Raw genomic sequence first — 23,580 nt, forward strand, 5'->3', positions numbered from 1 at the left:
AGCTGTAAGGAGATATGTAAGATAAGAGTAGGTATATTCAGCTTTTAGGAATATATTATTAGTTCATATTTACAGCATCATGGAAAGAAACTAAGAAGAAACTATTAAAGAAGAAGAACATAAGCTGGGCACTGGTGGTGCATACCTTTAATCCCAGCACTCAGGAGGCAGAGGCAGGTGAATTTGAGGCCAATTTGGTCTACAGAAGTAGTTCCAGGACAGCCAGGGCTACAAAGAAAATCCCTTTAAAAAAAGAAAGAAAGAAAGAGAGAGAGAGAGAGAGAGAGAGAGAGAGAGAGAGAGAGAGAGAGAGAGGAAGGAAAGAAAGAAAGAAAGAAAGAAAGAAAGAAAGAAAGAAAGAAAGAAAGAAAGAAAGAAAGAAAGAAAGAAAGAAAAGAACGAACCCAAAACCCCAAACCAAAACAAAACTAAAAGACTAGTCATGATGCATACCTTTAATCTAGGGAGACAGAGGCAGGTGGATTTCTGTGAGTTTGAGGCCAGACTGGTTTACATAGAGAGTTCCAGGTTAGTCAGGAATACATAGAGAAATGCTGTCTCAAAACAAAAACAGAGAGTAAATAATGAGGACCATAAACCATTTTCTTATTATAATGTGTTTGTTTAAATTGACATGTATACACATATATTGGATACTACATGACATGTATATATTAGGTAATATATAGGCATATGATATTCTCCCTGAGTAAGCTCTAAAACATATAGTACTTGTATACTTAGAAATCTTAAATTTGTACCTTTTTTTCCCCTGTATTAAACTAGTAGCTACCTTTTCAGTGGTGTTATCCAAATACCACATTGTTTCAAAACTTCTGGCATTACTGCTTCATGAAAGTCTTGATTCAGGAGAAAAATTTAGCATCATACTTGCCATTGGTCACTGCACAGAGGATTGTGGTAAGTATTCATTTAATTCAGTGTGTGTACTAAAACAGTGGGGTGGAAACATGCTTTTGCTTCTTTCTCCTCTTATTGTATGAAAGGCTTAAAATCCAGCTTTTGTCCCAGTCATTAAAGCTCCTTATTTTCTTTTTCATACTATGTTCAATTAATCACGAAGGCCTCTGGTTGTACTTCTTTCTCACTCCATGTTTCTTCCCATTGCCCCCAGCCCATTATTGCCTTTCACCAGTACGACTGTAACAGCTACCTCATCTGCTCCTCCTTGACTCTCTCGATTTTCAGTCTTCTTGCTGAGTCAGTATACAAATCTGATCCTGTTTTCCCTCACTGAAAACCTTGAAAGGCCAGTTCTTCTAACCTTCAGTGAAAACTCTCAAAGGTTGTGTTTACTCTATTTCCATCCCAGTCTTGCTCTAATCCATCTTTCCAACAATCTTCACTTTCCTCTCTTCTAACCATTTCCCTCCTTCCTCGCACTTTCCCACTTTTTTCTCCTCTCTTTTCTCTCTCTTGTTTCATCTAATCTTTCCTTAGTTTTTGTTTCCTTTATCAATTTCTCTATTCTTTCTCTTAACCTTTTAAGAATGTTTTTGTTTATGCATATGTATATGTGTGTCTCTGGGTACCCACAGAGGCCAGAAGAGGAGGGCTAGAGTTACAGGTGGTTATGAACCACTTGATGTGGGTATTGGAAACCAAATTTGGGTCCTCTGCAAGAGCAGCAAGTGCTCTTAACCACTGAGTCATCTTTCAGTCCCTACACTTCATTTTTTTTAAAACCAAATGAGAGCTATGTGTTATCTCTTATGAGGTGTGGTACACTGTGGCAACATTTTAGAAATCATCATTTATGAGAATTTGGTACCTTTTGTAAACAGATTAATAAATGGAAAATAGCTTTGAAATTATATTCTTTATTTTAAAGTTTGAATTTTGTTCATAATTATCACAGTGATAAATCATGGCCTCATACAAAGCTTTATAAACTTTATGAAAAATAATTACCATTTTAATTTTTGATATTTTTACAGAGGAAAATCAATATGAACTTTTAAAAAGCAATGGGCTGCCACTAATGATACAAGCCTTAACTGAATTTAATAATGAAGAACTAAACAAAGCTGCCACTTATGTGCTTCAAAACTGCAAAACAATTAGTAAGTTTACTGTTACTTTAGGAAAATATCAACTAGCTGGGCATGGTAATGCACACCTTTATCCTAGCCCTGGGAAGCAGAAACAGGCAGATTCCTTAGGGATCAAGGCCAGTATCTATACTGGATGTTCCAGGCCAGCCAAGGATACATAGTAAGACTCTTATCTCAAACAAACAAAAATTGAAATATCAACGGCCAGGTATAGTGACAAACAACTTTTAATTTCAGGACCAGAAGCAGGCAGGTTTTTGTGTATTCAAAGCCAACCTGAGTTACATAGTAAGACTCTGTTCCAAAGGAAAAGAAAGGAAGGAAAGGAAGTTGCTAAAGAGGAATTTGTATGTACTCTAATGATTTAGATTCCAAATTATTTTTTTTGGGCTTGAAAGGAGCATATATAATTTGGAAATGACAATTAGAGTATTTTCAATGTGCTCAAGCCTATGTAAAAGAGAACATCCAAATAGCAGAAGCTGAGGAAATTCACTTATTTTATGCCTCGTGTTTTGTTTCTAAATCATAATATAAAGTACATTTGTTCATTAGTCTAAATATTAGAATTTCTGTTATATGCTAAGTACCATGAAAGGCATTGAGATTGAGGGTAGAGTTATAAGTAAACTGTGGGTCTGTAAGTTTAGTCTGAGTAAAGAAATAATAATTCTAAAAACTAAAATTAGATATTATTATAAATTGATATAAAGATTGTGAGGGAGAATATTCTGAATACTTAGCAATACACTATAGCAAAGTGATCTGTTGCTATAATTGATTGATAAATAAAACGCTGATTTGCCAGTAGCCAGACAGGAAGGATAGTGTAGGCGGGACAAGGAGAGGAGAATTCTGGGAGGTGGAAGGCTGAGGCAGAGAGACACTGCTAGCCATCATGAGGAGAAGCATGATGTAAGATACTGGTAAGCTACAAGCTACATGGCAAGGTATAGATTTATAGAAATGGGTTAATTTAAGATATAAGAACAGATAGCAAGCATCCTGCCACAGCCATAGAGTTTATAAGTAATATGAGTCTTTTATGTTTACTTGGGGGACACAAGTGGGAGAGATTTGTCCCGACTGCCAGCAGGCCGGGATGCAGGAAAACTTCAGCTACAGTGATCTGACCCAGATTTAAAGCAGTAAAGGTTTTGGGAGAAAGGACCCAAAATTATAGGAAGAAAGTAATTCTTGAACAGAAATCTAAATGTCTAGAGTTAATTGTGTGAAAAGAGGAAATGGGCTATAAATGGCTCAGGCCTAAGCAACAGATCCTAGCTTAGGAAGGGGACTGGTGTATTCAAAGAATTGATGGGCAGTCTAGCTGGAGCCCAGAGAGCTGGTGGTAGCTATGAGAATTCTTTGTGAATGAAAAACTATGGACATAATAAATTTTTAAAAAGACTGTGTTTTAAGCATATCTATGTCCCCTAGTTTACTTCCTATTGTTGTAATAAGCATTATGACCAAAAGCAACTTGAGGAAGAAAGGGTTTATTTCAGCTTACACCTTACAGTACCTTCCCCTTGTTAAGGGAAGTAAGGACAGGAACTCAAGTCAGGAACCCTGGAGACAGGAACTGAATCAGAGACCATGGAGGAATACTGCTTACATCGCTTGATCCGCTTGCTTTTGTATATAACCCACGACCACCTGCCCAGGAATAGAACCTCCTCCAGTGATCTAGGCCTTTCTATATCAATCATTAACCAAGAAAATGCCTCCATAGACTTGTCTACAGGCAATCTGATAGAGGCATTTTCTCAGTTGAGGTTCCCTCTTCCCAGGTGACTCTAACTTATATCAAGTAAATGAACTTGACCAAACCAAAACAATCTACTTTTGGACTAGAGAGGTAGCTCAGTGATAGAGTATATACTTAGCATATGACTGACCTTGTCTTTAATTTTTGCATTCTAAACAAACTACTTTAAAGCTAGTAACCTTGTATCTGAAATAACATTTTCATGTGTTATTTTCCAAAACTATGAAAAGTAGAATCTACTATTTGACTAAGTCCCAGGCCCATGCTTTGCCTTCTTTCCACTTATTTTCAGTACCAGTTATTGTATAAGAACATACAGTTTAAAGATGGGATGGGGTGGAATATGTAGTTGTCCTTAAAGTGTAATAATAACATTTCTAGTAATGATAAACTTACTATCCCCTTCCCCTGTCTCTCCTCCCACCCCCCCATGCATCCTATATTACAAAGCTGAGAAATTATCTCTAAGTCTAGGAGAGAATTCTTTTGATGAAAATGAAGCGGACCAACTAAAGGACATAAATGAAAAAGAGAATCTTGAAGAGCACTGGAAAGCAGCAAAAGAAATTATATGCAGAATAAAACAATTTGAAAGAGAAGGAAAAGAGGTTGGTTTGTTTTTTTTTTTCATTTCACAGAATACAGAACTCCATGCAAATACTAGAATATGTGCAAATTTAAAACAATAGAGGTTGGCAGTAAAAATGTTTTTCTCCAGTTATTTTTTAAAATGTTTAATGTAAATTTTAATAGTAATATTTAAAGGACATAGGTATAGAACAAATTTTTTACATTTATTTTTTCTTTATCATTAAAAAAAGATTCTATTCTACTGCTCTTCCAGAGGTCCTGAGTTCAATTCCCAGCACCCACATGGTGGCTCACAACCATCTGTAATGAGATCTGATGCCCTCTCCTGTATACATAATAAATAAATAAATCTTTTTTAAAAAAGATTCTATTTGTGTGTGTGTGTGTGTGTGTGTGTGTGTCTGTCTGTCTCTGTCTGTCTCTAAATGCCTGAAGGAAAGTGGCCAGTGGCCAGAAGAGGACACAGGATCCCCTGGAGCTGGAGTTATAGGTGGTTGTGAGCTGCCTTACATGGCTGTTGGTTTTTTTTTTTTTCCGAGACAGGGTTTCTCTGTGTAGCTTTGCACCTTTCCTGGGACTCGCTTTGGAGACCAGGCTGGCCTCGAACTCACAGAGATTTGCCTGCCCCTGCCTCCCGAGTGCTGGGATTAAAGGCGTGCACCACCACTGCTGGGCTGGCTGCTGGTATTTTTAACTCATAGCCTCTGGAAGAGCAGCAATAATTCCTAACTATTAAGCCATCTCTTTATGTCCTATTTATTTATTTTTTACTTTTATTTATATGTATATGCACACCATGTATTTTAGGGAGCCCTAAGAAAACAGAAGAGGGCATCAGATCCCCTTGAGTTAGGCTTACAGGTAGTTATGAGTCACTTGATATGGGTAATAGGAACTGAACCCAGGTCCTCTGCAAGAGTAGTATGTTCTCTTAACCCCTGAGCTATCTCTTCAGCTCCTAAATATTTTTTTTAGTTTTAATTTAATGTGCATGGGTGTTTTACCTGCATTTATATCTGTGCACCATATGCATACCTGGTGCCCAGAAGGCCAGAAGAGGGCATCAGATCTCCTAGAACTGGAGTTACAGTTGTGAGCCATCTGGGAATCAAACCTGGGTCATCTGATAGAGCAGTTACTGCTCTTAACTCTTGAGCCATTTCTCCAGCTCTCCCAAATGATTTTTAAAGGTGTGTGTGTGTATGTGTGTATGAGTATCTGCACACATGGATGCCTGTAGAGGCCAGAATTGGGTGTCAGATCCCCTGGAACTAGAATTACAGATGATTGTGAACTTCCCAATGTGGGTGCTGGCAACTGAACTCAGGTTCTCTGGAAGAGCAACAAGCTTTCTTATGCACCGAGTCATCTTTCTAGCCCCTAAATAATTTTTTAGAAAGTAGAAATGGTAACAAAGAGTAGTTACATAAAAGATAAAAATAAGTCTAACATCTGAATAATAGTTCAACAAACTTGCAGAAGAAACAATCTAATTTTGATCCCTCTTCCCCACAGACATATACATGGTCTTGTGTCTAAACTGCAGGAGTATGGTCTGATAAATGCATCAGTAGATAATTCCATCATTGTACAAGCATCACAGAGTAATTACACAAACTAAGATGGTAAACGTCAAGAGATGCAATAAATTTAAGAAGTATGAGGACCTGGACAATGGCTTAGTGGTTAAGAGCAGCAGCTCATGGAGAAGACCTGGGTTCAGTTCTTAGCACACATGCAGTGGTTCACAACTATCTGTAACCACAGTTCCAGGGAATCCTACACTCTCTTCTGGCCTATGTGGGTGCCAGATATGCACGTAGTGAACATACACACATGCAGGCAAAACACTCATACACCTAAATTAAAAATAAATCAATCTTTATGAAATGGGGGGTGCATATGAGACTGCTGTTGACTAAAACAGTATAGTGTTTTATAGTAAACAGAATACACTAAAATAATGATAAAAATATAACATAGTAAATTGTTGGGATATTTGTACACTGTGTGAAGGTATATTGTTGTGATTGGTATAATAAAAGCTGAATGACCAATAGTGATGTAGGAGGTATAGTGGGATTTGTGGGGAAAGAAAGGAAGAGGAATCTAGGCATGCAGGAGAAGCCAGGAGACAGAGAGAGGAAACAAGAGGTTCAAGATGGAAGAGAAGTCACACCATGTGATAGAACGTAAACTAATATAAATGGGTTGTAAGAGCTAGTTGAGACAAGCCTAAGCTAAAGGCTGAGCTTTCATAATGTAAGTCTCTGTGTCATTATTTGGGTTTTGCCAATTCCTCTGAGCCTCAACCAGGGATGGCTTTGCCACTCCCATGAGTCTAAGGCATTAGGATCCTTGACAGCTGTGTCCATGTCAACAATACATATTCACTCTGGACTTCCTGACCTCTCTCCACACACATTGTTGGGGGAGGGTGCACATGTATATGGTAAGCCTGTAGATGTCAGAGGACACCCTTAGGTGTTAGTCCTTAGGTGCTTTTCACATTGCTGAAACTTTCTGTTTCTACAGTGATTTCATGTATATAATATATATGTGTATATTATGTATTTTTCTTTTTGAAATTTTGATGATCAAATCCAGGGCTTTGCATGCCAATGCTATTCTACAGCTGAGCTACATTCCCAGCTTTCAAAACACACACACACACACACACACACACACACACACACACACACGCACGCACACACATACCTCATATATTTGTTTGAGCCTTGCTTGCACTTCTTATGAAGTAGAATTGCTGAGTTATAGTCTAGTGTAATTCTATGTTTAGTTTTTTGAGGAACTGCCACTCAAGTTCTAGGCCAGCAAGGGCTACAAAATAAGACCTAGTCTCAAAAAAAGTAAGGAAGGTTTAAATGAAATATTGTTATATATTTTATCACAATTTAAAAGAACAAATAGTGTGATTAACTAAAAACCACTGAATTAGGTAGGAAGTGAATAGAATGAAAATTACATCTCAAGCTGTCGATGGCTCAGTAAAGTACTTGCCTTTGAAAGCATGAGGATTGGAATTCAGATTCCCAGAAACCATATAAAAATCTAGGGATTAGTGGTGCACACCTGTAATCCAGGTAGCAGACAAACAGATCCCTGGAAGCTTTCAAGCCAGCTATCCTGGTGTATGTGGTGAAGTCCAAGCCAATGTGAAACTGCTGCTTTGTTTGGTTCTCTGGAGACCACCACCTGCTTGACCTTAGCTTGGCTTGTTTCTAGCCAGCTTTTCAGAACTTAAATTATCCTGTCTACCTTTTGCCTCTGAGCTTTTATCTTTATTCTATATACCTTTCTTTACTTCTTACTTTATGGCTTGTTGTGTAGCTGGGTGGCTGGCACCTAGTGTCTTCTCTCCTTTTTTTTTTTCTCATTCTTAGACCTTCTCTTCCCAGATTTCTCCACCAATTAATTCTCTTTGCCTACCAGACCTGCCTATCCTTTCTCCTGCTAGCTATTGGCCATTCAGCTCTTTATTAGACCAATCAGGTGTTTTAGACAAGCAAAGTAACACAGCTTCACAGAGTTAAACAAACACAGTATTAAAAAATACAACACATCTTCACATCGTTAAACAAATGTTCCACAGCATAAACAAATGTAACACATCTTCAACTAATATTGCACAACATAGAAGTTATCCATAGGGTTTTTCTTATACATACTGGTTTTATTATAAAAGTTGTCAAAACAGAAGTAAAACAAAAATTTAAAGACTGGGCATAGAGTTTTTGCCTTTAGTCCCTCTCTGGAGGCAGAGTTTGAGGCCAACTTGGTCGATATAGCAAGTTCTAGACCAGCCAGGGCTACATAATGACATCCTGTCTGAAAGAAAAAAGTTAACTGTCAAGTTATTTAGTCATGGATACATGTATACACTCTAGCCAGTAATGTTCACACTGTCTGTTTCTCCACATGCTTTGAATTTGTCTTGGTAGAGAAGGAAGCTGTTGCAGTGTAGTTTCAGTAGCTATTTCTTTTATTACAGTGAGATGGAGGGATTTTTCATATGTTTAAGAACTACACCAAAAAAAAAAAAAAAAAAAAGCCGGGCGTTGGTGGCGCACGCCTTTAATCCCAGCACTCGGGAGGCAGAGCCAGGCGGATCTCTGTGAGTTCGAGGCCAGCCTGGGCTACCAAGTGAGCTCCAGGAAAGGCGCAAAGCTACACAGAGAAACCCTGTCTCGAAAAACCAAAAAAAAAAAAAAAAAAAAAAAAAAAAAAAAAAAAAAAGAACTACTTGTTTCCTGTCCAGTGAACTGTTTATCTCCTTTGCTTACCCTACCATATGGTTGTTGATCTTTTTATTGGTGTTATTTAAGAGTTAGCCAGATGTGGTGGCACACACCTTTGACTCCAGAGATCACAGGCAGATCTCTGTGAGTTTGAGGCCAGACTAGTCTACAGAACATGTTCCAGGACAGCCAAAGCTACACAAAGAAACCCTATCTTGGGGGGAAAAAAGAATTATCCCGTGGTCTAGTACATGCTTTATGTATGATTTTTCTATGTCTTGGTTCCCATTGGTTTTGCTTCTTGCCCTTTTCCTCCTCTAAGTCCATTCTCCTTTCATTGTCCTTAGTCTTTAGGGGAGTTTTCAAAGATATTTTATATGATCAAGCATATTGGTTTTTTTTTTATGATGTAGCTATTGCATACTATTTAGAAAGGTCTTCTACCCCTTGAGAACAGTTTCTATTACAATGGCTATACTTTTTAATTCATTGATTTATTCTACATCCCAGCCACAGCCTCCCCTCACATCCTCCCCTCTCAGTTCTTCTCCCCCATTCTTCCCTCCCACTCTGTACTTTTTTTTAAATGTTTGTTTGTTTGTTTATTTATTTATGTGTGTGTGTGTGTGTGTGTGTGTGTGTGTGTGTGTGTGTGTGCTCAAGCCTGAAGACAACTTGTTGAAGCTAGTCTTCTCCTTCTACCATGTGGGTCCTGGGGATCACACTTAGGTCGTCAAGCTTGGCAGCAAGCACCTTTACCTACCTAGCCATCTCCCTGGGCCTGTGTAATTTCATTTAACATTTTAAAAATATTTGGTTCACTTTTACCTTATTGTTGTGAAATAGCTACATTTATATTCATATAGCTATATTCCCCCCCCCATAGCTTCTCAAGTAACCTAATATCATTTATTAAGTAAATTCTTTTTCTCTTCCTAATGTAATTTATTCCTTTTATTATTGGGGGATTTATTAAGGCAACTCCACATAGTTAAAAGGGAGGTTTATTAGGGGGTTTTACTTACAACAAATAAAGGGATAGGTGACAGGGTCTGGGAAAGGTGAAGTGCAGTCTAGTGGTGTTCTCCAGAGAACTCTGCTTGGTCTGCCATCCAGCATCCAGGATCACCAGGAAGCAAGAGAGCTGGCACATCCAGATCTTGGGTCTTAAGGGCTCCCGTTTTGGCCCAACCTCAGGGGCAGGCCATAGGTAGGCCTGACAGTTACTAGAAGCCTCAGGGGGGTAGTACTTCCAGGTCAAAACTGGAACAGCTACCCATTACATTTTATTATAAATGTTATGTTAAAACGTATACAGTTTTTATATAATAAAGGAAATTTGAGGCATATTATAAAGAAATGATTGTATTAAAATTATTTACTTGCTATTTTTTATATTGTAGGAGAAATTACAAAGTGGACAATATAAGGATAATACCTCATCTATGAAAATAAAAATACAGAACACTTTGAAACATCTCTGTGCAGATAGTATTGGAGGTACCAAAGCAGAAAATAAGGATACAAACCAGTCTAGACAGCATCCTACTTATAAGTCCAGTGGAATCATATCTAAAGCTTGTGCAAATGAAAACCAACTGAAGACTCTGAAAAAGAACACAAATCCCCTTAATCCTTGCTATAGGGAGAGAGGGCAGAGTAAGAGTTTACATAAAGCCACTTCAAGCTGCACTCAAATCTTAAATGAAAAAATGACCTTTAACCAAAAGGATTCTGTTTCTCAATCAAGGTATAGTTTAATGACTATAGCGCTTGCTTACTCAATAAGTACTTATTGTGTGCCATGTTGTTAAGCACTGTGGATATAGGAATGATTAAACCTGGTCTTGGGAGGAGCCTAAAGTAAGAATTCTTTTTGTTTCCTTTTTTTCCCCAAGTGTATTTATCCTTTTACAATTCCATACATATAAAACGTACTTTATCTTATTTCCCTTTCAGAATACTCTTATTCCCTCCTCCTCCTGCCAATCCCTTTTTTCTTCCTAGTATGTCTCCTTCCTATTCCCATGCCTTTTAGTATATGTGCTTGTGTGCCTCACTGCCCTTCATTAAGGTTGCTTGCCATGAGCATGAATGGGAGAGGGAAAAAAATTGAGACAGGATCTCTTATATTCCAAGGTTGTATGTAGCTGAAGATGACCTTGAAATCCTGATCTTCCTACCTCTACCTCCCAAGAGCTGATATTACAGGCATGTATAACCACACCCAGGTTTTACAGTGCTGGGGATTGAACCTACTGGGGATTGGCCTACTGATGCTAAATAAGTACTCTACCAACTGAACTACAGCCCCAGCTCTAAAGGTTTTTTTTTTTTTAATTGACCAATGAATGTAGATGAGGAGGTATGGATTGTAGTTTATCAAAGGCTTTGCATGTTGTTCTCAGGATGTGGGGAGCCATTGAAGACATTTTTGCTTTATTTTCTGTTTTGAAACAGGGTCTCACGAATAACAAGAAAGCCTTCAACTACCTCTGTAGCCAGTGATGACCTTGAAGTTACCCTTATGTGTACTACTATCCCCAGATTATTTGATGCTAGTGATCAAAGCCAGGGCTTCATGCATGTTAGGCAAGCATTCTACCAACTGAAGTATGTCCTAAGCTCCTGAAGACTTTAAATTGAGTGAAATACTTGTGTTAGATAGTTTTATGTCAACTTGATACAAGCTAAAGTCATCTAAGAGGAGGGAACGTCGATTAAGGAAATAGCTCCATAAGACTGGGGCTGTAGGGAAGCCTGTAGGGCATTTTTTTTTTTAATTAGTGGTTTATGGGACGGAGCCCAACCCATTGTGAGTGTTGCTATTCCTGGGCTGGTGGTCCAGGCTTCTATAAGACTGTGCAAGCCATGTAGAGAGCAGGCTAGTAAGCAGTACTCGTTCATGGCCTCTGCCTCAGCTCCTGCTTCTAGGTACCTGCCCTGTTTGAATTCCTGTCCAGACTTCCTTCAATGATGGGCTATGACATGGAAGTGTAAGCCAAACAATCTCTTTTCTCCTCAACTTGCTTTTTGATTATGGTGTTTCATCACATCAGTAGGAACCCTAAGACAATCAAATTTGAATTTTAGAAGCTATGCTCACAAAAGAAAAACTTAAACTAAGTTCCTATATTTGAAGCAATAATGAAAGCATTGAACCTGTGAGCAATGTGACAAAAATCAGTTTTCAAGTTTACTGTGGTAAAGAGAGTTGAGTTTGATGAAAATCCAAAAAATTTTTTCAGTACTGCTCTTTTCCCCTCACAGGTAGCATGTAAGATTGGATGTAGGCATGTAGCTTTTCTTAAACCCTTTCTTGTGTTTGTCTGATGGCTGTTGTACTTAAGGAAAATGAAGAGGAGACTATGCTCTGGTCAGATTGCAGGGCAAACGAAGTATCAGGAAGGTGGATTATATTATTACTCCTTCCTCTGCAAGGTCTTTTTTTAAAAAAAAATTATTTAGCTCAAGGACAATTTTATTAGAGTTTGAAAGAAAAACAAGGCAAGCAAGCTGTTAATCTCAGCATCTGCTAGCATGAAAGAAATAGAGAAGAGGAAGAGAGAAAGCTGTGAGTTTTTAAGTTAGGAGTTGCAAAAGCTGGCATGCTGAGCAATGTGGGTCAATTAGGAGCTTTTTGGTGGAAGAGGAAGAGGGTTTCAAAGAAAGAGAAATAGTCCAGAGTGTCAAGGAAAACATGCTTAGGCTTTTGACCAGTGTCCAAAAGAAAAGTAGAAACAAGCCAAAGGAAAATTTACACTTTTGTCCGAACTGAGAAAATTGAGCAGGTTAGTAGTGCTGCATGGAAGTTCTGTAAAGTCCATTCTCAGTGGTAATTTTAACCTCACTTCTCAGGGATAGGAAATTGCAGAATGCTGAGATATGGTTTTGGGCCAGCCTTCTTGCCTTCTATTCCAAGGCTTTCACCCATACTCTTTTTTTCTCTTTTCCAATTGATCCTGTTTTTATTTCTTATGTTATGAATGGTTTTCACATGTGTGTCTATGCACTGTGTATGCCTGGTGTCTACACAGGCCAGAAGAGAGGGCACTGGATCCCTGGGGACTGGTTATACACAGTTGTGAGCCTACATGTGGGTGCTGGGAATCAAATCTCTGTCCTCCAGAAGAGCTCTTAACTAGCCACTGCTCTTAACTGCAGAGCCAGCTCTCTGACTCTAAGATTGGCCATGTTTCTCTCTTAGCTATTATTAATGTTATTTTAGTGTCAGTTTGAGTTACTCATACTTGCATTTTATATATTTTTCTCTTCTGTGTTGTACCTCCTACAAATAGATTTACACAGGGCTAGAAATGAACAATAATCATTGTTAGTGTCTGTGGTAGTTTGAAATTGGCCCCCATAAAAGGGTTAGTTACGATGAAAGAGTTAGTTCAGTTGGTAGGATGCATGCCTAGTATGCACAAGGCTCTGGGTTTGATTCCCAGTACTGCATCAAGTGGGCATAGTGTCACATGCCCATAATACCAGCACTCAGAAAGTAAAGGCAGGAAGATCAGGAGCTCAGAGTCACCTTCAACTACAAAGCAAGTTGAGGGTCAGCCTGGGCTGTGTGAGACTCTGTCTCAAAATACAAAATAAACATATATCTTGCCATATCTTTTTTCTCTTTTAAATATTATATTTATTTCTTTTCATTTTATTTTTTCTGTATGGGTATTTGCCTGCATGTGTGTCTGTATACTATGTGCATGCCTGGGGCCTGCAGAGAGGCCAGAAAAATGTGTCACATCCCCTAAGATTTGAGTTACAGATGACTGTGAGCTACCCTGTGGGTGCTGGGAATTCAACCTGGGTCCTCTGGAAGCAGACCACTTAATCACTGAGCTATCTTTCCAACCCTCATCAGTCATTTATTTACCAGACACAAAAGTGTGGTTCCATATATGGAATTTTTTTTTTCTGAGATTGGGTCAGATTGGCCTACAACTCATGATATTCCTATTTCAGTCTTCCAAATCCTGGGATTACTGTTGTATGTCCTATGCCAAGTTTACAAAATGCTATTGTCTTAGTTAGGGTTTCTATTGCTGTGAAGAGACACCATGACCACGGCAACTCTTATGAAGGAAAACATTTAACTGGGGCTGGCTTACAGTTCAGAGGTTTAGTCCATTATCATTATGGTGGGACATGGCAGCATGCAGGCAGATATGGTGCTGGAGAAAGAGCTGAGAGAAGGAGACCTCAAAGTCCACCCCACAATGACACACTTCCTCCAATAAGGCCACACCTACTCCAACAAAGCCATGCCTCCTAATAGTACCACTCCCTATGAGTTTTTGGGGGCCAATTACATTCAAACTATCACAGATATTAACAATGATTATTGTTAGATTATTGTTTGCTATACTGTCCTCCATGTTCTCTCACTGATTTTATTCTTTCTCTTTTGGCCTTCATTTCTTCCTTTTTTCTTCTCTTCCTCGTCTTCTTTTTTTCTTCTTGAAACCAAGTCTCCTGTGTCCCAGACTGGCCTTAAACTTACTCTGTATTAGAGGGTGACTTTGAATTTTTTTAATCCTTCTGCTTCTACCTCCTGAGTGCTGAGATTAAGTTATGAATTACCATACCCAGTTTGTGTAGTACTGGGGATTGAACCAGGGCTTCACAAATGCTAGGCAGACCCTTTACCATCTACATCCCTAGCCCATCTTTTCTTCTTTTAAATGTTTTCTCCTGTATTTTTTTAAATAACTCAGACTATAATCCATTCATCTATTCCCCCCCCCACACACACACACTTTGTCATATGCTAGGAATCAAACTCAAGGCTCCAGTACCACATAAACTGGGTATGGTAACACATACCTTAATCCCAGCACTCAGGAGGTAGAGGCAGCAGGATAAAAAATTCAAAGTCACCCTCTAATACAGAGTGAGTATAAGGCCAGTCTAGGATAAAGGAGATTTTTGTTTTTGTTTTTAAAAAGGGAGTTACATCCTCAGCCCTGTGTTAGTGGTTTGTTTGTTTGTTGTTTTGTTTTAATAATATTTGCTTTTGTCATTTTTATCAATGTTATTACTCTCTGGAGTCTTGTTTACATCTACAAACAAGGCTATGACTATTGCAGATCCTACTTTGACCAAATTTGTTGATGTGATAGTCAGCTTTCTGTCATTATAACATAATACCTGAGGCAATTAACCTTTATAGAGAAAAGGTTTGACTTATGGTTTGGGAAGTTACAGTCTGAGTAACTTATGGTAAGCTGAGTGCCCTTTGCTTTGAGGTCTCTAGCAAGGGCTGCATGGGGTGTCAATCTTTTGGAGCAAACCACTCACCTCATGAGCCAAGAAACAAACTAGGACAAGCCAGAGTTGCACAAGTCCCCTTCAAGGGTGTATACCTGGTGACCTTAAGACCTTGTACAAGGCCCCACCTCCTGAACATCTCAAAATCTCCCAATAGTGCCGAACTAAGGGCCAGGGCTTGAATAATGGACTTTGGGGCACATTTAACATTCAGATTATAGTACTAGATTTTGGAAACAGCTCTATCTGTTTGATGGACATTCAGAACCACCATACTGTTCAAAATTTACCCCATACCATAGACTCTTTACCTCTAGTAATGTAGTATCCTTTTTTTTTTTTTTTAAGTGACGATGTTTTCAAACATCCGACTCACACTGTCAAAAATAGAAAGCAGCAGGTACCAGTAACAGGTATGATTTAAAATGTTTCTTCTTTGTTTTTACAAAAAAATAGGTATTTGGATGGCTGAAATTCAAATGTAAATTGGTTATTTGCCCTATGTAAGCCATACTTTTGACTCTGGCACACCTGCCTTTATTACTATTTACTCATATCCAGAATCTTTCTCTTTATCCACTAAGAGACTGGATATATAGTAGTAAGAGAAAATGTATGAAAAATTGAGGCTTAATAAATATTATAAATTTCAGAACATTTTATTAAACAAAAAAGCTTATGTTTTGCATTTTCTTTCAGATCCATTTACATTGTGTTTAGACATAATAGATAAAGAAGTTGGTTTTCAAGCAACTGACAAAATGTTGAATTATAGGTGCTCAGGTGAGTATTTTTTAATTATAATAAATTCATAATTGAATCTATATCTGCTATTGGTTAACTAGAATTTATAATACTTATGCCTTATAATTTAATTTAATCTCCTTTGAATTTTGAAAGCATTCAAGTCAATATTGTCTGTTTTGCATTAGGCCATGCCCACATGAGTAAATGCAATTAATATGTCTATTTTTGTTTTTGTCACAACTCTGTGTAACTTTAAATGAGCAAGATAAATATGTTTTCAGAGAGCAGAGAAATAGATATTTATTCTATATTACACTCTAAACAGGTATTAAGTATTCTATATATATAGTTTTATATTTCTCATAAGTTTATTAAAGTTCCTAGTGTCCCATGGCCCACTCCTAATTTTTTTCTATAAGATCTCATTGCACTTATCCAAACCTTTCTCTTCTTCATACCCTACCATTTCTTGTTTTTTCATACTCACTGTTCTATAGAGAAAACTGAGGTAGCTCCATGTTCAGTTCAGCACATCACTATTCTATTTTGAATAAAGACTTTCATCTCTGTTACTCTGAAGTTGATGTATAACCATAATATGAATCCCATATTCTCTCTTCTGTCTAATATAATTGTAAAATCTTTTCTGCAGTCCCTTCCCTTAAATTAGCACACCTGTATTTCAGCTACTTAAGAAATTGAGGCACTCTGGGCAGTGGTGGCACATGCCTTTAATCCCAGCACTCAAGAGGCAGAGGCAGGCAGATCTCAGTGAGTTCAAGGCCAGCCTGGTCTACAGAGTGAGTTCCAGGACAGCCAGGGCTGCACAGAGAAACTTATCTTGAAAAACCAGGAAAAGAGAGGGATGGCGGGGGGGGGGGGGAGGGAGGGAGGGAGGGAGGGAGGGAGGGAGGGAGGGAGAGAGAGAGATAGAGAGATAGAGAGAGAGAGAGAGAGAGAAAGAGAGAGAGGGAGGGAGGGAGGGAGGGAGGGAGAGAGAGAGAGAGAGAGAGAGAGAGAGAGAGAGAGAGAGAGAGAGAGAGAGATTGATTGATTGATTGATTTTGAGGAGATTGAGGTAGGAAGGATCATTAGCACCTAGGAATTCTAGGCTAGCTTAAGCAGTGTAATACCACTTCATCTCTCAAACACACATGCAAACAAAGTCACATTTATATTGCTATGAAGAGACACCATGACCAAGGCAACTCTTATGAAAGAAAATTTAATTGGGGACTTGCTTACTGTTTTAGAGATTTAGTCCATTTATCATCATGGTGGGGAGCATGATGGCAGGCAGGCAGGTGCTGGAGCAATCGCTGAGAGCTGCATTATGACTTGTAGGCAAAGAGAGGGAGATTCTGGGTTTTTGAATCCTCAGAGCCCACCTCTAGTAACACACTTCCTCCAACAAGGCCACACTTCCTAATTCTTCTCAAGTAGTGCCACTCCCTGATGATGAATCTTTCAAATATGTGAGCCAGTGGGACCATTTTTATTCAAACCACCACAGACAACATTAATATGAGAAATGTGGTTTAATCTCAAGTTTCTTTATACTGCTTTTGAGACAAGGTATCACACTGTAATCCAGGCTGACTTGGAACCAACTGTGTAGCCTAGGCTAGCCTGATTTTGAGCTGTGAGCCATCACTCCCAGATTAACCTAATGTTTCAGTGCTGAAACTCTGGGCTCATTGATCTAGGTAGTTCATGACTAATAGATGCTGATTATTGTTGTACTTTCCTTATGAATTTCACAGCATTTATAGTACCCTCTGATTACAGAATACCTAGGCAGATAGGTTGGGTTATTACATACATCCATTTGTCCTACCTGAACCAGGCTTATTTTTCCTTATATTAAAAATCCAAGTATTTGGTACAGTTTTCTTTCCCTTTAAATGTTCATCTACTCTACAGTCTCTCTCTTTTTTTTTAAAGAGAGAAGAGGAATTATGTATGGGGGGGTGTTTTGCTTACATCTATGCCTATGTATCAGTTGTGCATGATGCCCAAGCAGGCCAGAACAGAGTGTCAGGCACCCCAGAATTTAAGTTACAGACTGTTGTGAGCTGTCATGTGGGTACTGGGAATTGAACCCTGGTCCTCTGAAAGAGCAGTCAGTGTTCTCAACCACTAAGCCATCTCCCCAGCCCTGAGAGGGATCTTTTGAGATGAAGTTTGATTGTGTAGCCCTAGCTGGCCTTAAATTTGCTGTGTAGACTAGACTTGTCCTGAACTTTCAGTGATCCTCATGCCTTTGCCCTCCAAGTGCTGGGATTATCAGCACATATGACTGTGCCAGTATATTATTCTACTTTTATTGCTGATTCTTCTTGATTCCTTCTCTCTATACACTCATTCCCTTAATTCCCTCAAACATGCACTTGCTCTCTTGTCCACTATCACACATACTTTTTCCATCACTGAGGAATGAACCTAGGGGCCTCACACATATTAGACATGCGCTCTACTACTACTTTGTCATGTCCCTCCTCTCTTTCTTACCATTCTTAATTTTATATGTTAAAGCTACCTAAAGCCTCACTTTCCCTCTAAAACCAGTTAATTGATTAATTTAGTTATTTTATTGAACTTTAAATGTTTACCTGGAGCATTTTCCCACTAAAACTAGTGACTTATTCATTATTGATTTTTTTTTATGTTATTGACATTGGGTTTTATTTTATAGCTTTGTTACTAATGGCCATGGTTAGGATCATGTGTTTTCAGGTTTTTGACCTCATATCCGATGTAGGTGGAGTTTTTTGTCCCACCAGACTAATCCCAAATAACCACACAGAGACTTATTCTTAATTATAAATACTCAGCCAATAGGTTAGGTTTGTCTCCAGCCATTTCTTTCTTTCTTTTTTAAAAAATAATTTTATTTAACTTTATTTTATGTACATTGGTGTGAAGGTGTCACATCTCCTAGAACTGAAGTAACAGACAGTTGTGAGCTGCCATGTGGGTGCTGGGAATTGAACCTGGGTCCTCTGGAAGAGCAGCCAGTGCTCTTAACCACTGAGCCATCTCTCCAGCCCTCCAGCCATCTCTTAACAACCTAAATTAATCCATTTCTATTCATCTATATGCTGCTCTGAGGCTTGTTTACCTCATCTCTGAACTTTCCATGTTGCTTCTTCCACATCTGACTCCACCCTTTTGTTTCCCAGCATTCTCTCTGCCCCCAAATCCTGCCTGTCTATTGGCCAGTCAGGTTTTTATTAACAATGCAAGCAACACATTTTCACAGTGTACAAGAGAATTATTCCACAGCATTTCCCCCTTTTTGTCTAAATAAAAAGGAAGGTTTTTAACTTTACCATAGTAAAGTTATATACAACCAAAACAGTTATCATGTAAGAATTATAGTTACAATAGCCAGTCCATTTGTATTTGGCAAATTTAGAGAAAATACTCTGCTATTTATCTTATCTTTCTGAGTCCAAAGTTTTACATCTAGTTTACCTTTAGTCATAACTAATTAAATCTAATTATTTAGCCTTTAATTCCATCAAAGACTTCAGAAGGCTATAATGTTGCTTAACAACAGGGACATCTGGCTGCCTGGACAGTCACCCAAAGTTCTTTTGTAACATTGGAGCATCCAACTTTGGCCTACAGGCCTAGTATATTTGACAGACATTTTTGAGCAGGGAATTTTGAGGGACTGTCCTACCTTGTACTGGCAAATATTTAGCAGTACTTTCGTGTCCTGCTGGTCCTGTTTGGACAACATACTGTCAGCAATTGACACAAAGGCAGTTTCTTGCCCAATGGCTAACTTTTGCCACAAAGAAAGCAAACTCCATATGGAGGTTCTTTGGTACCCATCATTTTATCTAACGTAGATTGGCATTGCCAGGTGCAGATGTGTCTCACTGTCATGAAAAGCCTTAGGTTATTAAACATATTAAATGCCAAATTCTATAGGTCTTTGAAGTGTTTGAAGACAATCTAAATATATCTGTTTAACCTTGAAAATATACTTAATAGAACTACAAGTTTGATTACTATAGATGACTAACTACTAACCTGTATTTTATAATTATACATTATAATTTTTTATTTAAAATTTTTTTCATTTTTACATACCGACCACAGTTCCCCATCTCTCCTCTTCTCCTGCCCCCTCCCATTCCACCCCCCATCTACTCCTCAGAGTGGGTAAGGCCTCCCTTGGGTAGTCAACAAAGTCTGCCATACCAAGTTGAGGCAGGACCTAACCCCTATACATGATATTTTTAAATGAGCTGCATAAGCACAATACCCCAAACAAGAGTAGAAACATACATACAGTATAACAAAGTTAATTTTAAGTCTATACCAATAAACCAAAATCTATACCAATGTAAAATATTTTATGATTAATAGTTATTTTTAGGATTAAAGTAGATTCAATAATCTGCCCTTTTTTCCTATCATTTCTATATCATAATCCCCTTTTTTTCTTTTAGAACGAAATCTTTGAGTTTAACTCTTTTGTTTAGCTTTTTTCCTATGACCAATAAAATCTTGTAATCAACCCCCCCTTAAATGATAACAAACATCCATAACCTATCGTTTGGGAATGTTGGCGTTGTTCTCTAGACTACTTCCTGTTGTTTGTGGTGCTGATATCTTTAGGGGAACATTGAGAAAATTAGAATAATTGTTAAGTCTTGACTGGAGTAGTTTGTAAGGTTGGAACATCTCATCCAGCAGCTTTGAAACTATTTTGGATGCAAGACTCTGAGGAGACTGTAACAGAGGCATTTTGAGATGCTAGATCACCTGGGCCATCTGTTTTCATTGGTGTCTGGTCCCCTTGTTCTGAAAATACATAAACTTTTAAAGGTAACATACATGTCTGTATTAATACAAGTATGGACTGTATGTTGTACACAAGTTAGCCAAAGATGATTTTTTGTTTTATGTTTGAGCAGGTAAAATATACATGTGTTTTGTAGTCTTTTTAGGTTTATTTCTTTATGTCTATAGCCAAGATTTTCAGGGGGTCTTTCCCGATCAAACCTGACCCATATCAATCTGGAATGAATCCACATCCTCTCATTTCCTGTGGAAATAAAAGCATAACTTCTTCCCCAAAGTAATATCTTTTGACAACCATTTTGAAGTCAAGACATTTTTAAAAAATAATATAGGTTGATTTAATCCAGCAATTTTTTTTTTTTTTTGGTTTTTTTCGAGACAGGGTTTCTCTGTGTAGCTTTGCGCCTTTCCTGGAACTCACTTGGTAGCCCAGGCTGGCCTCGAACTCACAGAGATCCGCCTGGCTCTGCCTCCCAAGTGCTGGGATTAAAGGCGTGCGCCACCACCGCCCGGCTAATCCAGCAATTTTCATAATCCAATGTGTCTTAGCAGCTGTCATTCCTTCATTAGCAATAAGAAAATCTAAAGACAGCACAATACCATACAGAATCCAGACTCTGTATTTCCCATTTTTATGTGGCTTTTTTTTTTTTTTACTTTTCTTATTTTTTAAGGACTTAATTTTTAAACTTTAAAAAAAAAAATCTATGACTATATATACCTTTTTCTCTTCTCTCTCCCAAGCCTGTGTATATTTTTAAACACACTGAAACTCGTTTAGAGGGTTTTTTCCGTCTGGATCTGTCTTTACTGAGCATCTGTAGTAGTCTTTGATTGCATGAGATGAATCTTAAATTGCTGTGTTGGCCCCAGCACTGCTCAGCTTAGTGAATGGTGCTATCCCATGGTAGTTGACAGCTGGCTTCATCCCACAGGCAGCTGCTGGGAGATGTGTCTCTGTATTGTGGCCAGCATGAGAGACATGAGACGAGGAAGCCACATTCAGATCTGTTTTTATGTATTTAGTAACTTTTTAAAGCTTACTTAGTTATTATGTGGATGTAGGTGCCAGACATTTGGGCCCCATTTGTAGGTGGAGTTTTTCTGTCTTGCCAGCCAGCTTCCAAATAACCACACAGAGACTTATTACTTTTAAATTCTTGGCCCATAGCTTAGACTTGTCTCTGGCCACCTTTTACAACTTAAATTAACCCATTTCTATTAATCTATGTGCTGCCCCAAGGCTCATTTACCTCATCTATGAACTTCTCATGTTGCTTCTTCCATGTCTGACTTGTGAGTCCTCTGACTCTGCCCTCCTTCCCAGTGTTCTCTCTGCCCTGAAAATCCTGCCTATTTTGGCCAATCAGCTTTTTATTAACAATGCGAGGAACACATTTTCACAGTGTACAGAAGGATTATTCCACAGCAATCCAAAGCATTGGAAATAAGGGCTCATGTGGATGTACAAAAGTAACAAGGTAACTTTATTAAGAGTCAATCAGTAATACAGATTAGAGAGGGATATACTGTCAAGATTGACAGTGGGCTCTATTAGTTAGAGTACTTCAGGACTCCAATTATTGTTTGGGCCTTAAGAAAAGAAGTTTAGTTGTTAAAAGGTATAGCATGAGCATTCTCTGGTTTGATTGATAAATTAGGTTATATAATCATCCTACTGTGCATGTCCCTCCCCATAATGCATCTGATTTTAATCATGCGCCCATTCAGTTATACATAGGCGTAGGATGGTAAATAGGGATATCTTCCCAAGCGTTTACTTGAGAACACTGTCTTATTGTATATGAACCCCAAAACAAGTTCAGGCTGGATTGGCCTTTCTATTCCTCATATACAAATACACTGGGAATATATATTTGAATAGAAATTGTCTACACTTAGGGCAGTGGTTAAGAGCCATACTGCTTTTGGAGGGGACCTGAATTAAGGTTCCGACATCCACTGCTCACAACCACCTCTAAATCTAGCTCCCGGGGATCTGGCACTCTAGTCTGTCTTCTGTGACTATATTAGTTACTGTCCTATTGCTGTGATGAGACAACATAACCAAAGCAACTAGAAAAGAAAGCATTTAATTAGGGCTTTGCTTAAAGTTTCAAAGGGTTAGTCTGTGATCATCATGGGAGCAGGCAGGCCTGGTGCTAGAGCAATAGCTAAGAGCTTACATCTTATCTGCAAGATGAAGACAGGTAGAAAGAGAGCAAGACTGGGCCTGGCATGGGCTTTTGAAACCTCCAAAGCCAACCCTGCGTTGACACACCTCCAACAAGGCTGAACCTCCTAATTCTTCCTAAATAGTCCAACAATTGGAAAACATTTAAATATATAAGCCTATGGGAGTCGTGTAGTCACACATGCATGCGCGCGCGCGCGCACACACACACACACACACACACAATTAAAAATAAAAAAATAAGGGGCTGGAGAGATGGCTCAGCAGTTAAGATCACTGGCTACTTTTTCATAGGACCCATGTTCAATTCCTAGTACCCACATAGCTGCTCCAAACCATCTATAACTACAATTCCAGAGGATCCAACACCCTCTTCTGACCTCCTTGGGCACTGCATGTATTTGGTACACAGATATACATGTAGGCAAAGCACCTATATACATATTAAAAATACTATAATAATAATGATAATAATATAACCTGTAAGTTTGATTGTTGTCAAGGAAGAAGAAACTTATTTCATTGTTCAGAGAAAGGTATATGTATAGTCTGATGCAGATATGTACATGGGAGTATAATGTCCAAGATTATTTAGTGCATTGTTCAGAAAGGGTTGTTTGTACATAATATATCTAGGCAATGGAACTAGTCTGCTGTATTGCTTTTCTGTTGCTGTGATTAAGCACCATAACCAAGACAACTTATAGAAGGGAGAGTTTAGTTTGGCTTATGGTTCCAGAGGGAGAAGAGTCCATTATGGCAGCAGGCATGGTAGCAGAAGCAGAAAGCTAAGAGATCATATCGTCAACCACAAACATGAAACAAAACAAATGGATTGAAAGT

At 38.5% G+C, this 23,580-nt stretch overlaps 1 protein-coding gene across 8 annotated transcripts in view; it reads left to right on the forward strand.

The window, feature by feature from the left end:
• Terb1 (telomere repeat binding bouquet formation protein 1) overlaps positions 1-23,580 on the forward strand; it is a 56,969-nt gene that overhangs the window by 23,303 nt on the left and 10,086 nt on the right. For 4 of the 8 annotated variants that reach the window (XM_076571605.1, XM_042277225.2, XM_042277228.2 and 1 more), the window contains 6 exons: positions 787-921; positions 1,959-2,084; positions 4,297-4,454; positions 10,100-10,446; positions 15,324-15,388; positions 15,675-15,758. In XM_076571605.1, the coding sequence (XP_076427720.1) occupies positions 787-921; positions 1,959-2,084; positions 4,297-4,454; positions 10,100-10,446; positions 15,324-15,388; positions 15,675-15,758 (915 nt within the window). The remainder of the gene's footprint in view (positions 1-786; positions 922-1,958; positions 2,085-4,296; positions 4,455-10,099; positions 10,447-15,323; positions 15,389-15,674; positions 15,759-23,580) is intronic. The other 4 variants (XM_006978495.4, XM_076571606.1, XM_076571607.1 and 1 more) reach the window with 2 other exon arrangements.

This window comes from Peromyscus maniculatus, chromosome 5 (assembly GCF_049852395.1).
Source record: "Peromyscus maniculatus bairdii isolate BWxNUB_F1_BW_parent chromosome 5, HU_Pman_BW_mat_3.1, whole genome shotgun sequence".
NCBI lineage: Eukaryota > Metazoa > Chordata > Mammalia > Rodentia > Cricetidae > Peromyscus > Peromyscus maniculatus.